Raw genomic sequence first — 16842 nt, 5'->3', positions numbered from 1 at the left:
TTATCGTGGTAGAGCCTGGAACTCATTAACCACGATAAACGACGGCTGACTGTATGTGAGGAAAAGGGGCTAATGGTGTTTGCCTTACAGTACAATATTTAGTCTAGGTTCTTCGGATGATAATGTTCCATTTTGCTGATAGAGCCAGCAAAAGTGTTTCTTAATGTTGATGTTCTGTATTTTTAAAGGATAGATGAAATGAGTGCTTCTAGACACCAGCAAAGCATAGAATGTGCTATTGGTAATAGACTTCTGCTACACAGTGTCCTCCTTATGGGGTATATTGGTACATCATTCTGCTAGGTCTACCATAACAAAATATAGACGTAAACAACAGGGTTTTTATTTTCTCACTTTTCTGGAGGCTAAAGTCCATCATTGGGGTGCCAGCATGGTCAGATTCTGGAGGCCTCCATCTTTGTCAATCTCTGTCATGCTCACGTTACCTTTATTTAAGCCTCTTTTGTGCCCTCTTCCCCTTGTACCTCCTTCCTCTGTTCTCTTTTTCTTCCTCCTCCTTTTCCCTCCCTCTCCCTTCATGTGAAAGTACTAATCCTATCATGAAAGCCCCACCCTCATGACTGTCTAATCCTAATTACCCCTGGAAGGGCCCCCATCTCCAAAATGCATCATGTTGGGTTAGGATTTCAACATGGGAGGGAGGCATAATCAGTCAACAGCATGGGGTAAAGTGAGATTCATAAAGAAACAAGTAAAGGGTGAAACTGAATGCTGGTGTTTCTAGAGGACCTTGGAGAATTAATCATTCTTTATTTTGAAATAAATAATAAAATTTAAAAATCGAGAGCAAGAAAAAAACCTGCCTTTAACATACCAATTACAACCTTATAGAATGGAATAAAGAAAACATTTTGTTGTTTTGGTATGCAATAAAGGTAGCTTAATCATACTGCGTTTTACTTACATTTTGATTAGAAGTGTTATCTGATTTTCATCAATCATAAAATCTTTAGAGGAAAATGAATACTTACTAAATTTATATTATTTCTTTAACTTACAGTTACAAGTAGATAAATATCTTAATATATCATTGTATAATTTTATAAATGAGATTTAAAATGAAAACCATTATTGCCTAGGATGATTATATCTGTAGGGCCTGTCAAGGGTTTTTGCTTTAGCTATTATGAGACAGCTGTTTTACTGCTATACTTTGGTTGCAACATTATCATTGTTAATAGTTATGGTTACAAAGGAAATTATCTAAATGTTTTTTTGTTTTAACTGAAAAAGAAAACATAATATGGTTTTTCATTGGTTTAACGTGTTTTAATATTTTAACAATGTCAGAAAGATCAAAAATATTATAGCCTGAGATTGACTCAAAAAATATCCTGTGAATGCATTCCACTTTGACTGTTTAAGGATTTTGAACCTTTTAAAAACAAGATTTGAAGGCAAATATCTTTTTGTTGATGTTTGAATGATGTTTTAAATGTACCAAACATACTTTTTTAAGGTTACCTTTTTTCCAGCCTTTTAAATAAAGAAATATATGTTAATTATAGAATATTATGGAAGAACATAAAAGGAAAAAAATTAAAATTATAACCCCTCTACCCAGAGATAGCTATTTTTTTTGTTTTTATCCTTACCCGAGGACATTTTTCCACTTTTTATTCAGATAGAGCAGGAGGGGGAGAGAGAGAGAGAAATATCGACGTGAAAGGGACACATCTAGTGGCCACCACCCCACGACCCAACCAGGGCCAGGGACAAACTGCAGCCGAGGTATATGCCCTTAGCGGAACCCGGGTCTCTGTGGACCACAGGCTGATGCTCTAACCGCTGACCCAAACCAGCCAGGGCAAGATAGCCATTTTTTAAAAAAGATATGTTTTAATTGGTTCTAGAGACAGAGGAAGGAAGAAGGAGAGAGAAAGAGAGAGAAACATCTATCGCTGCTTCCTGCATTCCCCCTACTGGGGATTGCGCCCTCCACCATGGCATGTGCCTTGACCAGTGCACAGGATGACGCTCAACCAACTGAGCCATTCCGGCCAGGGCAGAGAAAGCCATTCTTAATTTTAATGATTTATAATTGTATTTGCCCTGGTTTTCTAGAAAATAACCCAAGGCCTGCTTAGCTACTAAGGCTTTAATGGGAGGGTGCAGTCTAAGGACAAGAGTGAGGGGAAAAGCCGGTTATAGCTTTGTAAAGAAGACACAGTTGGTTTGTGGTCACATTGAACAACTTCCAGACAGACTTTATGAACCCACCGTGCCTTGGAAAGGTCAGATAAGAAAGGAATGGAGAGGGTTTTGTCTGCTGGCTCGTTTCTTATTGATCAGAGTTTACCACGTAGCACATTCATTTCCCCATGCTTTTAGATTGTGTTACTCTGGGGACTAACCTCCCTGAAGTAGTTGGGGAACTGTGGCCTACTTTACATTTCACAGATCTGACCTGAATGTACCCCCGGGATAGGGCAAAACAAGCTGGAAAATTTTTGAGCCTAACCATTGACAGTCAGCTAAGGCCTGGGTTGGGGCAAGTGAATCTTGGGGCACATATGAACTGGGTCTACCTCAGTACCTCTTCAGTCTCTGTGTACATCTATATAAGTGCACTTTTTAAAATAAAGGATTTGTAGTGTAATATGTTGGTAATTTGCTACTTTTCACAATAAACTTGAATATTATTTCTTTCCAAATATATTCAGCAGTCTATAAATAGGAGTAATCTTAAAGGGAAATTAAAAAAATTTTAGTTATTTATGAGTGGTTTATGGTTCAAACTATGTAATTCTTTTAATGTTACCTTTTCAAACTTTGGTTTAGAGATCATTTTAAATTTATAACAATGTTTCACAAATAAGAGCAGTACAGAGAATACTCATAAACTACTTACTGTTAACATTTTCCCCACTTGCTTTATTACTTGCACTCCTTTTTTTTTTTTTAAAGTAAGTTATGTATATCATGGAACTTTACTTTGGACTTCAATGTGTACTTTCTAAGAATAGGGATTTCTTTTAGATAATCACAGTATATTTATCAATTTCAGTAAATTTAACATCAATGTAGTAATCTGCCATTCATTTTCCAGTTATGTTGACTCACCCAGAAATGTTCCTTATAGCATGTTTTCCCCTCTAGTAAAGGATCTAATTTAGGATTCATAATTCTTGCCTTTATTCTGATGGTTACAAAATGATGTTTTTTTCCCCCGTTTCCAGCACTCTTTTCACATTTATCATGAGCAGCTAAGAGCCCTTCTTCCTTAGGTGTTTATTTATCCTTTTATTACCAGTATGGACTCATGGATTATTCTCCCCAGCACTAATTTCCAGTTCATCTAATTATTTTGGTACTCATTTTGTCCTAAATTTAGCCAGTAAGAAACCCGCTTCAAGCTGGCCTGTGTCTGTTATATGCCTCTTTATTTTATTTTATTTTACTTATTTTTTATTTTTATTTTTAAATCCTCACCGGAGGACATTTTTTGATATTTTGTTCAGAAAGAGTGGGAGAGAGAGAGAGAAACATCGACTTGAAAGAAACACATCGAGTGGTTGCCACCCACATGACCCAACCAGGGGCGGGGACAAACTGCAACCGAGGTACGTGCCCTTAGAGGGAACCGAACCTGGGTCTCTCCAGACCACAGGCTAACGTTCTAACCGCTGAGCCAAGTTGGCCAGGGCTATATGCCTCTTTTTAAAAGCACTTCATTACTTTCTGACATAACATAAAATTATCTCTTTAGGATTTACTTTGCATTAAAGGTGATAAATTTGGGGCCAAATTGTTCAGCATATTTTGGTCAAGATTAAGACTCTTTTTTTTATCCTTACCCAAGGATATTTTTGCATTTATCTTTAGATAGGGCAGGAGGGAGAAAGAGAGAAACATTGATGTGAGAGAGACACATTGACTGGTTGCCATCCACACAACCTCAACCAGGGCCGGGGACAAACTGCAACCCAGGTACGTGCCCTTAGTGGGAACCGAACCCGGGACTCTGGTCCGTGAGCTGACGCTCTCACCGTTGAACCAAACCGGCCAAGGCAAGATTAAGACTCTTAATAAAAATTTTGCTAAACAGAAAAACAAATGCATTCATTAAATTCGAAACATTTGATACTCTTTTATGTATAGGATTGTTTATTTCTGAATTCAGGTCGTAAAAACAGTGCCCTAGCCCTGGCCAGTTTGGCTCAGCGGTTAGAGCGTTGGCCTGTGGTCCGGAGAGACCCACGTTCGGTTCCCGCTAAGGGCATGTACCTCGGTTGCAGTTTGTCCCCGGCCCTGGTTGGGTCGTGTGGGTGGCAGCCACTCGATGTGTTCCTTCACGTCGATGTTTCTCTCTCTCTCTCTCTGTTCCTCTCTCTCCCCCCCTCCCACTCCATCTGAACAAAATATCAAAAAATGTCCTCGGGTGAGGACTAAAAAAAATAAATAAATAAATAAATAAATAAAAAATAAAAACAGTGCCCTACAGTTGTCTGTACTTTTGTGAGTCTATGAAACTACATTATATATAGGACTAATCATAAATAGTTTAACATGCGAATAGTTTGAGAATTTAAAATGATTCTTTAAGTATTTTTTAAATGTTTGCAATATGTGAATCTTAAAATTGTTAAAAATAATTCATTATATACAATTAAAATAAACTACTGTCCATTGTAATGATTTTCAATTATGAAAGCCAAGTAGTGCATTTAGTTATGTTTATTAATTTTAAACTATTGAGAAAGAGCAAAAGAATCAACAATGAAATGAATTTCTTTTTTTTTGCTGGCCTACATTTATGTTTATTAAAAACGGACATAAACAAAACCTGTACAAAAAATATCCCAAATTGCATATCACTTTGAAACAGTAATCTTGAGAGACATTATCGTCTAGGACCCCCTCTTCCTCTGCCCCGGCCACTTCCTCTTCCTCGGCCTCTTCCTGCAACAGCTTCCCTTTTCTTAGATTTCACCTTCGGTTCAACATCCACAAGTAGTGTATCCAGAGGTAAGCTATCTGGCAGAATAACATACCGAATGTTATTTTCTCGAATACTCAGTGTTTCCAGTTGTACAGGTTCTCGGTTCTTCAGAGTCATTTTTCACAGCTTTAAGATGAGTATTCATGCTGACATCTACACCTGTGATTGTTCCATGGACCTGTGTTCCATTCTTTAATTTGATGGTTACAGTTTCGAGACTCAGTTTCATCAAAAATCTCATGAGCTTCATCTTAACAGAGTTTTCAGTCCGAGAGTGCACAAAAGCCAACAACCAAGGGCCACCGGACCAGAGTATGAAATGCCAGAAACACCTACTCTTAGGCCTCCCTGAAATGAATTTCTTTAAGGAAAAAAATATCTGAAGTCTGTTAAAAAATTACACTCATCTGGAGATTAAAACTGTTTTGTTTATTGATTCCTTTTGTTCAGTGTTGTATTTAATATCAAATATTAAGATGTTATGCTGGAAACTTGGATTTATAAGTTTTCTAATACTTTTAGTAAAGTTTTAATTTTATTGGTTTTTATACAAAATAACATGTACTTTTTGAAATTTTACAGTGGGCAGAAATGGTTCTGGAAAAAGTAACTTTTTTTATGGTAGGTATTGTTTTTTGAATTCTAAATATTAAGACCTACGTATCTTAAGATAGTTGCAGACATAATCTCAGAAGACAGATTTTTAAAATAAACTGTCTGCATGAAAACCAAGAAATACTTCTTCATACAGGGTTGTAGTTTAGAGGATTAAGAGTAAGGATCTGTGTGAGACTAGGCAAAACACAGATTACTCCTTTCACTTTAAGAACAGAGATGTTTGCCCTGCCTACTTTAGGTGGGTTGTGAGAATCATATGAGATAATATGTATAGAAGTGCTGTTTAAATTTGAGTGAATATATACACATATATACATATATACACAGACACATATATGGAAATATATAAATACAATAGAATAGTTAGTATTGTTTTTGGGAAATGGCTTAACTCTTTCATTTTTTAAAAAATGTTTTCTTCTTTTAAATTTATTTTTGTTAACAGATGTTTCTCCTTTTTTCCCCATTGACAACCTTCCTCTCCCCCCCGATCCCGTCCCCAGCTTTGTTGTCCATGTTCATTGGTTATGTGTACATGCATATAAGTTCTGTGGTTTTAAAAAATGTTTTTAAACCAATTATTTTTATAAAGGATGAAGGAGTATAAAAACTTTAGACTCAACAAAGACTATTGTCAGTTTGAAGATAGTAAATAGAGCTTTGAAAATTATCTGTAAAGATAAAATGCACTTAAGTATAGGAATGCCTCTTAACAAATTCTCTGGGGAGAAAAAATCATGTTAACAGAATTGGACTGTACAAGGAGTGAGTTGAAAATTTTTTGAACCTCTTAGTTGAGTAGTGTTTGAGGAAGGGGTGGGGCTTAAAAGAACAAAGGTGGTTGGTTCTGTCCTGGCTGTGCTTGTAAATCTAAAGGGTACTCTATATCCTATCAGGGGTTGTTATTGGGATGGTGAGAAAGTGGCTTGGAGTGGAAGTGAATATTTCATAATTTCCTGGGGCACGAGGGCAGTTTAAAATCATTTCCCTCCCATTCCCCAAGATGATTATAAAAGACAACCAATCCTCACCTTCACCCCTGTTCATACACATACACTCACTCACAGAATGGCAAAGGTCTCTTGGATGGACTGGGAACAGAACAGCTGGGTAGAGTTCAGTTTCTAGGTCAGGGTGGTCCAGTTAAGTGCTCTTCTTGGAAGTAGGAGTGGCTCCTTCTTAACGAAGATAAGGGCATTGCAAGCATTTGAGTAGAAGGTGAGAATCTGAAACATTTCCCTATATAAATATATATATTTTTTAATTTTTAAAATTGATTTTTGATAGAGGAAAGGAGAGAGATAGAAACATCGATGAGAGAGAACATCGATTGGCCACCTCCTGCACACCCTGCACTGGGGATTTGGCCCACAACCTGGGCATGTGCCCTGACTAGGAATCGAATCAGCAACCTCTTGGTGCATGGGCTTGACACTCAACCACTGAGCCACACCGGCCAGGCTTTTTATTGATTTTTAGAGGGAGAGGGAGAGAGAAACATTGATGTAAAAGTGAAACATCAGTTAGCTGCCTCCTGCATCCCCCTGACCTGGGATGGAACCCGAAACCCAGGAATGTACCCTGACCAGGAGTCAAACCAGCAGCCTCTCAGTGCACAAATGACATCTAACTAACTGAGTCACACTGGCCAAGGCATTTCCCTATATTTTTACTTAGTTCTATTTTTTTGACAAAGTATCCAATTAAGAATATATCCTATTTTGTTAATAAATAATTTATATTATTTATATCTAGTGAGTAAAAGCAAATATAGTGTTAACCTAACAAGTCAGTGAATATTTTGATTAAGAGGTAGACCTTAGTTCTACTTGTCTCTTCCTGTACCTTTTGTTTTCTTACCTTAATGTTTAAGTGAAAACTTCTTAATTTTTTTTATATCATTATTTTCTAGCTGATTAGTATAAAGTACAGACAAATTTTCTGCATTGCTTTTGTTTATATGAAGCAGGTAATCCACTTTATCTGTATTGTTCATTATCTGATACACTGTATTCTATGAAGATATGAGGAATTATTACTAAGTCATAAATTCCTTTTTAGACTGTACTAATAGTTATGTTTTTATATTTCTAGCAATTCAGTTTGTCCTCAGTGATGAGTTTAGTCATCTTCGTCCGGAACAGCGATTGGCTTTATTGCATGTGAGTGAGACTGCTTTAAGACATCATTGATATTACGTTGACCCTTGAACAATTCAAGGGATGATAGCATCCACTGCCTTCAGTAGAAAATCTGCATGTAACTACAGTGGACCCTCCTAATATGCGGATCACTGAACAGCATGGGTTTGAACTGTGTAGGTCAATTTAAAAAACCGGTGTATAAGTGGTTCAAACCCATGTTGTCCAAGGGTCAGCTGTACTTATTTATTTATTTTAACCCTCCCCTGAGGATATGTTTCTACTGATTATTAGAGAGAGGGGGAGAAACATTGTGAAAGAAACATCGATCAGCTGCCTCCCAAATGAATGTGCCCTAACTGGGATCAGACTTGCAACCTTGCATTGTACAGGACGATGCTCCAACCAACTGAGGCACACCAGCCAGGGTAGCTGTATTTATTTTTAAAAATACATTGTCAATCCTGATAAATAAACTATTTATTCAAGTTTCAGATCGTTTGTGAATATGAAATAGTCTCTTAAGTGTGTTATTCTGCTGTAATACCTAGTCTGCTATATTAATGCAGGATAAAGCCCTAATTTTTATACAATGATAAGAAAATTGTAGGATTTACCTATAGATGGATATGTCTTTCATATAAATATAAATTAATTTTTTTAAATATGTTTTTGTTGATTTTTTTATAGAGGAAAGGAGAGAGAGAGAGAAACATCGATGTGAGAGAGAAATATCGATCTGCTGCCTCCTGCATGCCCTACTGGGGATCAAGCCCGAAACCCGGGCATGTGCCCTGACCAGGAATTGAACCAGGACCTCTCAGTCCATAGGAACGACACTCAATCCACTGAGCCACACTGGCTGGGCATAAATTGATTTTTAAAATTTTTATTTTTTTTTATTTTAGAGAGGGAGAGAGATACATCGATCAGTTGCCTCCCAAACATACCCCAACTGGGGATGGAACCTGCAACCTGGGTATATGCCCTGACCAGGAATCTAACCATCGAACTTCTGGTGTACAGGATGACACTCAACCAACTGAGCCACACTAGCCAGGGCTAAATATAAATTCTTTATTAGGGGTATTGTCTGGTAAGGCTCTAGAAGAAAATTTGCCAAGGAGAAAGAAGAGTTTGGGGATTAGCAACCATTAGACTCAGAACCAGAAATTAAGTGGGAACATAGAGAAGCAACCGTTGCAAACTAAGCAACATACAAATTGTTATTATTTTTAGCCATATTTTTACTTAAATGGTAACATTAGCCCTGACTGGTTTGGCTCAGCGTAGAGCATCAGCCTGCATATCAATGGATCGCGGGTTTGATTCTTGTAAAGGGCACGTACCTCGGTTGTAGTTCGTCCCTGGCCCTGGTCAGGGTCTTGCGGGAGGCAACCAGTTGATGTGTCCCCCTCATGTCAAAGTTTCTCTCACTTTCTAAAAACAGCAAAAAGAAAGAAAAAATGGTAACATTATTTTCCAATATGAAAAATATATGTAAAGAAAATTATTTTAATTTTTAATTAGGTTATTATGAATAATGAACCTAAAGTACTATCAGGATAAAAATTATAAAAAGACTATATAATAAAGCAGTATAATTTATCTTTCTGGTTTGAATATAGCTTATAATTAATTCAAAGACCAGAAAACAAGATTCCTCCATATATCTCAACAATGTCTCACACGTAGGGAGTGTGTGTGTTTGTAACCATTATCTCCTCACCCCCTGCCCCCATTTGAATTTTTAGCTCAGTAATCAGGACTAATTCCTCATAGAAAAATATGTCTGTTTAGGTTTCTCAGGTTGGCATTAAAAGAATATATTTTTAGATTTTCTCCATTGTTTTCAACCACTACATAACACCAGTGTCCAGAATCTGGAAATTACCTGGACTTGATATGTAAGTGTTTGGATCATAAACTGGTCTAAATGTGACATATGTTTTGTTTGTTTTTTTATCCTCACCCGAGGACATTCTTTCCATTTTTTGTTCAGGTAGAGTGGGGGGGAGAGAGAGGAACAGAGAGAGAGAGAGAAACATCGATGCGAAAGGGACACATCGAGTGGCTGCCACCCGCACAACCGACCAGGGCTGGGGACAAACTGCAACCAAGGTACATGCCCTTAGCGGGAACCGAACCCGGGTCTCTCAGGACCGCAGGCCGACGCTCTAACCGCTGAGCCAAACCGGCCAGGGCTAAATGTGACATATGTTAAATGTGTTTTCTTAGCAGATTTAAAACTACATTGGCTATCTCAAATTAAATGTTTTAAAAAACAGTTCCAATAGTTACGTGATTTGTTAGGCTTCATATCCAGTGTTAAGATGAGTCTATAAAAAAAAGCCTCAGCCCTGGCCGGTTTGGCTCAGTGGTTAGAATGTCGGCCTATGGTCCAGAGAGACCCAAGTTCGGTTCCCACTAAGGGCACGTGCCTCAGTTGCAGTTTGTCCCCGGCCCTGGTTGGTCGGGGCAGCCACTCGATATGTCCCTTTCACATCGATGTTTCTCTCTCTCTCCCTCCCACTCTATCTGAACAAAAAATGGAACAATGTCCTCGGGTGAGGATAAAAAAAGAAGAAGAAAAGCCTCAAAGTATTTTAGATATTAGCAAATAGGTAGAATTTAGTATCTATGGGGTTTTGTGCTCTAATAAGGACCTAACTTGAACATCTCTTCTATTATTCTCATTCAGAATTAAAAACCTTTTGGTTGAAAAGTAGTAGTATCCTAATCTAGTGTCTTTGCTGTTTTGGTAAGAGAGATATGTACTAATCTGGTAGAAATTTTTCTCCATTGAATCAGGCTTATTGCCATGCACTGAACTGGAAATGTGTTTAAAGAATTTGAAAATACCACTTAAATTAAAATTTGTCTTATGTTTTAGGAGGGTACTGGTCCTCGTGTTATTTCTGCTTTTGTGGAGATTATTTTTGACAATTCGGACAACCGATTGCCAGTGAGTAACTGCTTTATCTTTTCAGTAATGTTGAGAATTTTATGGTTGCAGCTGATTTTTTTCATGTTTTAAAATATTTATTTATAGCTATATGTAAGCTATTACGTATAATTTAGTTTATGCAAAAAATAACTATACAGTGTACATACTGATTTTGTCTTAAAATTATAATGAACATTCTTATAAATAAATGAGAATGTGCAAGCTGTTGTGAAAAAATGTCTATCATTAGAATTGAGTGTTCATAGCATACCTTTTAGTGAGATTGAAATTTCAAAATAATTATGATTAGGGACTCTAAAATGCCCTTATTTACTAAGAAGTTTTTCACTTTTACTATTAAATTAACTTTGGGCTTTTACTTTTTTTTCCTTAGATTGATAAAGAGGAAGTTTCACTTCGAAGAGTTATCGGTGCCAAAAAGGATCAATATTTCTTAGACAAGAAAATGGTCACGTAAGTATTTTTCTTTACATTTGTAATTTCTTTACAAAAGAGTAAAAGTATTATTTTACTTGCCTCATATATGAAGTATATTTGCCTGTGTTCAACAAATCAGTACCTAGAGCATAAACACAAGAATCGGAAGATTCTCTGAGGCTGATAAAACAGATGGTTTAATGACTCTTCTGTTGTACCTCATGCTCCTTAACCCAAAAGTTAATGTACTCATTTTTGGGGGGTTATTTTTGGAGTGTTATCTGAATTTTTCAATCTTGATCAACAGGAAAAATGATGTGATGAATCTCCTTGAAAGTGCTGGTTTTTCTCGAAGTAATCCTTATTATATTGTTAAACAAGGAAAGGTAAAAAATTGTATGTCCTTTTTTAATAGAATTTTCTTTCTGAGTATATTCATTGAATAATGAATTGGGTTGTTTATTCTGTGGTTAAGTTGAAGCAAAAATATACCTTATGTCTTATTTTCAAGTATTTATTTTGTTTTGAAGTTAGTATTACCTTTCATGTGACCATAAAATACAAAGTAGATCCATTGCATAAGGGGATGAAAGTATTTCAGCAGAGTTATTTAAGTGGATCATCTTTCCTTAGTGACCTGTATCATTTACTAAGATGCATTGTAGTAGAAGACATTTTTGGTTTGTGGAAGTCATGATCATCATAAATTATAATATTGTAGAAATTCTATAACAGTCACATTAGAAAAAATTATTTTCTAAAATTAATACTCCACATTACTCAGTATCCGCAGAATTAAAATGCTAAAAAGCATACATTAACAGAAATTGACCATAATGCTATGTATTGTTTTCCTTATAGAGATTCTTTATATTTTTAGTTTCTATATACTTTAGCTGATTTTTCTATTTCCTCACATACTTTAAACTATATCTAAGATAATTAATTTTTCTTAGACATATCTATAATGTCCTAACCTTTTCTTTAGTGTTTGTTTGGACTAGGAGGAAATTCTTTACAAATATCCACTTCTTATATCATATTGGAGACTTTTTAGATATGTGTCAGAAAGTTAACGTTCAGAAGTGATTAAGAAGAGTATGGTATTTCATCTTTGGAAATGTGAATCCAGAAAAACAGGTTTTTGAGAAAATCATTTATATAAGATAAATTTTTTTTAAAGGCTGGTTTAAAACAGCAATTATCTTAGTCTTTTCTGCATATATATAGCATGGGCCCCTTTACATCATTTTAATTTCTGCTCATGTAAGATTTCATATAACCCATTCATGACTACCTCATCTGCAATAGCATTGCCTTCACCCCTATTCTTTCTGCTTTATTTTTTTATTCTGTTTTGTTTTTCTTCATAGCAGTTGTATTATGCTGTGATGATATACTTATTTTCTGTTTTATTTTTCCCCCTAGAAAGTAAGTTCCATGAGGGCAAGGCCTTTTCTGTTTTGTTCACTGTTCTTTTCCTAGTGCCCAGTAGGGTGGCCTATATGTTGTAATCATTAAATATTTTTTTAAGTGAGTTAATTTAATGAGTGTACCCAATGATAAGGACTTGTGAAGGGTGACTTTTTTGTTGTTGTGTATACTTTTGACACAGACCATTTTTTCTTAGCTCAGAGCTGGTTCTCTTTAATGTAAAAGTGTTAAAGTAACTGTCATTTTGACACTTTTAATGTGTTAAAGCTGTCACTTAAAAGTTTTAATGCGGTGATAGCATTTTTTTTTTTTACCTTTAGTGCTTAATTTTATTTTTAAGAATATGTGAAATTTATGCTTGTTATATGAAGTTGCATGGCAATTCGATTTTACCATTTTTTGTCATGTCTTTTGTTTGCCATATATTTGTAAATGAGATTTTAAGGTGATTTTGCTTATTTTATTTAATGCACACTACCCCTAAGACAATTATTTTTATCTATATTATAAGCATACCGTATTTGTTATACTTTTAACAGTATCATTAATAGCTTTTTAAAAGTGTATAGTGAGTGATGGTTTCCCCTTTTAAAAATACTTTGTTCTTTTAAAATGAATCTCATCTCTTATACTTTATCAAATTGACTAAGAGAAATGGTGGTGGGATATTCCTCTGTCATTATAACTTGGAGAGTTTTATCCATAAATTAGACAAATGAATGTACTGATTCTGTTTAGATTTTTGTTTGGTAAATTTCACTTAAGTAAAAAGAAATATAGGTGTGTGGTATATGTATATACTATATAGATTATTATATTAGTGAACTCATACTCAACTTATCATGTGATACTCTTTCAAGGTAGAGTTCTTAAAGTGCAATCTGTAGTGCTGTAATAATTTTTCTAAAATTTTTAGATCAACCAGATGGCGACAGCACCAGATTCTCAGAGACTAAAGCTATTAAGAGAAGTAGCTGGTACTAGAGTATATGATGAACGAAAAGAAGAAAGCATCTCTTTAATGAAAGAAACAGGTAAAATCAATGTGATTCTACCTTATTTCTGTTTGTTGTGAATTGCTTTTCATTGAGTTATAGTGGAAAAGAGTTATGTCTATTCTCAGGAGTATATTGTATGATGATTTGCCTATGTGGTGAATGGAGAGAAAGTTAATTTTAAGCAATCTAAGGTTGGAGATTTCCAATACTTTATTTCTTTGAATAAAGAATTGTTACTGTGAAGTAATAATGCCTATTTAGGTCAACTACTTTGAGTCTCTAGTGTCCTCATCATTGTGTGTGAGGATAAAAAATTTGGATGTATTCCTAAAAAGAAAAAAGTTGTTCAGGAGCATGTAAATATAAAACTTCGTAGACTCATCATTAGTACATTTATTTTGGAAACCCTACTTTGCTTTTTAAGTGCTGTGTACTGTCATAGCTTAGAGTCAGACAGTCCTGAATTCAAAATCTGATAATTTATTGACATTGTGACTTTAGACTTGATCTCTCTGATCCAGAGTTACCCCATTTATGAAATTGTTTCTCATATTTTGTAGTGATGAGTAGAGGAGCAAAATAGCACCATAATTGGAATATAGTAGGCATTCAATATATAGCAGTTATAGATAATGCTATTACTGTAAAATTGAGAATCAGTGACACCAATGATATTAATAGGTTTTGTTTGTTTGTTTAATGTGGGAAGGTACACTGGCTTTTAAATGAAGCTTAAACTGAGGCCCTTAACACATACATGTGTGAATAAGTGTCACTGTGTAAGTTTGTTCTCTGTTGCTTTGCATAATAAACCATCTTAATTGCCATTTTATTATCTTAGATTTGCTTACTTCATAATATCAGAGAAATAGTTTTTAAGACAAGTTTAACTATACTTTTTAAGATTAAATTTAACTCATGGTATATTTGAGAAGTGATATTACATAAAAATTTATTCAACTCCTTCATCCCTCTCCCATTTTTTTTAAGAGGGCAAACGGGAAAAAATCAATGAGTTGTTAAAATACATTGAAGAGAGATTACATACCTTAGAGGAAGAAAAGGAAGAACTAGCTCAGTATCAGAAGTGGGATAAAATGAGACGAGCCCTGGAATATACCATTTACAATCAGGAGCTTAACGAGACTCGTGCTAAACTTGATGAGGTAAAATACCTTTGCCACTTAAATTCAGATTAATTTTATTATTATGAATATATTTATACTTTTCAGTGATTTTTAAGTAGAAAGCTGAATTTGAAAACCCCATAATGAATTTATTAGTTAACAAATTTGTTCTTTCAGTTTATTCCAAGAAATATAGGCCCATGTTGGCCTTGCTGTAGACGTATCTGAAATACAACCAGGTGGTGGTGTCAGACAGACCAAGATAAGAGAAAACCACCTTTAAAGAAAAGCTTCATGAGTATTTTCCTTAGTTTTTTGCTTTTTTTTGCATTTATCTTCAGATAGAGTGGGAGGGAGAGAGGGAGAAAGAGAGAGAGAGAAACATCCATGTGAGAGAGACACATCGAGTGGTTGCCACCCACACGACCCCAACTGGGGCTGGGGACAAACTGCAACCGAGGTACGTGCCCTTAGTGGGAACTGAACCTGGGCCTCTCTGGTCCGCGGTCGGACGCTTCAGCTGCTGAGCCAAACTGGCCAGGACCCTTAGCTTTTTAAAATGTATTTTGTAATTATTATTGCTCACATTTTGTATAAAAATTTGTCTTAGGGAATTTTCTATTTAAAGAAAACCACAATCATTTTTTGTAAACATTTTTAAAGTGAATGATTATTTTAGCAGATATCAAAAAATTTTATTAGATGTTTTGAAATATTAAATAAATGAGTTAGAAATCATAACTTGGTTTGTGTGGGGTGGCTTTTTTTTTTTTTTTTCCTTCAGCTTTCTGCTAAGCGAGAAACTAGTGGAGAAAAATCAAGACAATTAAGAGATGCCCAGCAGGATGCAAGAGATAAAATGGAGGTAAGATTACAAACTACACCTAAGCTCAATTTTTTGGGTATCATTAGGAATGGTAACTTTTAAGTGGGGTGTCCCTCGGATTGAATATTGGAAACACATAGTACTGAAAGTATAAATGAAAGAAAAGGGACAAAACTAATGGTGTCATAATTTCTGCTTCTGTACTTTTAATTGCCTGACTAATTTCTGTTTGAAACTTTTGAATAGGATATTGAGCGCCAAGTTAGAGAACTGAAAACAAAAATTTCAGCTATGAAAGAGGAAAAGGAGCAGCTCAGTGCTGAAAGACAAGAACAAATTAAACAGAGGACTAAGTTGGAGCTTAAAGCCAAGGATTTACAGGATGAATTGGCAGGCAATAGTGAACAAAGGGTAAGTTAAAATGCTAAAAATGAAAGACATAAATGTTCAGGTAAGTAAGAATTGCAGAAATAAGTCCTTTCTGTGACAGATGCATGCTTGAATTTTTGTAAAGATTTGGCACATTAAAATAATTTGCACTCACATAGCAACTCAGTACTATCTTTTTGTTTCTCACATTTAAAAATTAGTTTTGTGTTGTAGGATCAATTTTCTCATAAGAAAACATTTTATGCTAGACATACACAAAATTTTTTAAGCAGTTTGTATTTTTACTTATCTTGCTTTATTTACAGAAACGCTTATTAAAAGAGAGGCAGAAGCTGCTTGAAAAAATAGAAGAAAAGCAGAAAGAACTGGCAGAAACAGAACCTAAATTCAACAGTGTAAAAGAAAAAGAAGAACGAGGAATTGCTAGGTCTGGGATTTTTTTCACCAATATTTTCAAGTTTCTACATAGTTTTTCTTTAGGACCTAAATAGTCATGGGTTAAGAAGGCACAGTATTAAGGGCAAAAGTTAAACACCCCTTACAGAGTAATAGCCAATGTTAAACAAATACTGTGGGCCAAGCATTATTGTATACATATTACCTACATTCTTTCTGCTCAAAGGCCCTAAAAGATCCACATTTTCCCCACTTTAAATTCAACAAACTTGAGGCTCTCGCAGGTTAAATAACTTGCCTAAGATAACATAGCCAGATGTTGTTGGCTCTTTGTAAAACATTCATAATGTTTGTTTTTACCCAAATGACATCTTACTTGATGTTTTATTCTGCCATTTTTTTTTTTTTACCTCAGTGCTGTTTTAACAGATGAATATTTTAGCATCTATCTGTAGATTGGACTTGCCAGTGTTTGATTTTACGATTTAGTGCATTATCATATTTATATGCCACTTATATTAATTTTAGTTGAATTGCCTGTTTATATCTTTGCCCTTTAAAAAA

General features: G+C 35.2%; 1 protein-coding gene and 1 pseudogene across 3 annotated transcripts in view; one reads left to right on the top strand and one right to left on the bottom strand.

Moving 5' to 3' along the window:
• The window catches only part of SMC3 (structural maintenance of chromosomes 3), a 38682-nt gene that overhangs the window by 2427 nt on the left and 19413 nt on the right, over positions 1 to 16842 (top strand). Inside the window, exons 3-12 of one of the 3 annotated variants that reach the window (XM_036265026.1) lie at positions 5546 to 5584; positions 7676 to 7743; positions 10616 to 10687; positions 11064 to 11143; positions 11415 to 11493; positions 13458 to 13575; positions 14530 to 14705; positions 15451 to 15531; positions 15739 to 15903; positions 16188 to 16309. In XM_036265026.1, coding sequence (XP_036120919.1) covers positions 5546 to 5584; positions 7676 to 7743; positions 10616 to 10687; positions 11064 to 11143; positions 11415 to 11493; positions 13458 to 13575; positions 14530 to 14705; positions 15451 to 15531; positions 15739 to 15903; positions 16188 to 16309 — 1000 coding nt within the window. Of the gene's footprint in view, positions 1 to 5545; positions 5585 to 7675; positions 7744 to 10615; positions 10688 to 11063; positions 11144 to 11411; positions 11504 to 13457; positions 13576 to 14529; positions 14706 to 15450; positions 15532 to 15738; positions 15904 to 16187; positions 16310 to 16842 lie in introns of those variants that run through there. The other 2 variants (XM_036265027.1, XM_036265028.1) reach the window with 2 other exon arrangements.
• On the bottom strand, positions 4865 to 5213 carry LOC118632187 (annotated as a pseudogene).

This window comes from Molossus molossus, unplaced genomic scaffold, assembly GCF_014108415.1.
Source record: "Molossus molossus isolate mMolMol1 unplaced genomic scaffold, mMolMol1.p scaffold_m16_p_17, whole genome shotgun sequence".
Taxonomy (NCBI): Eukaryota; Metazoa; Chordata; class Mammalia; order Chiroptera; family Molossidae; genus Molossus; species Molossus molossus.
The sequence above is the reverse complement of the archived record's forward strand: the minus strand, read 5'-3'. Positions and strand labels throughout refer to the sequence as shown.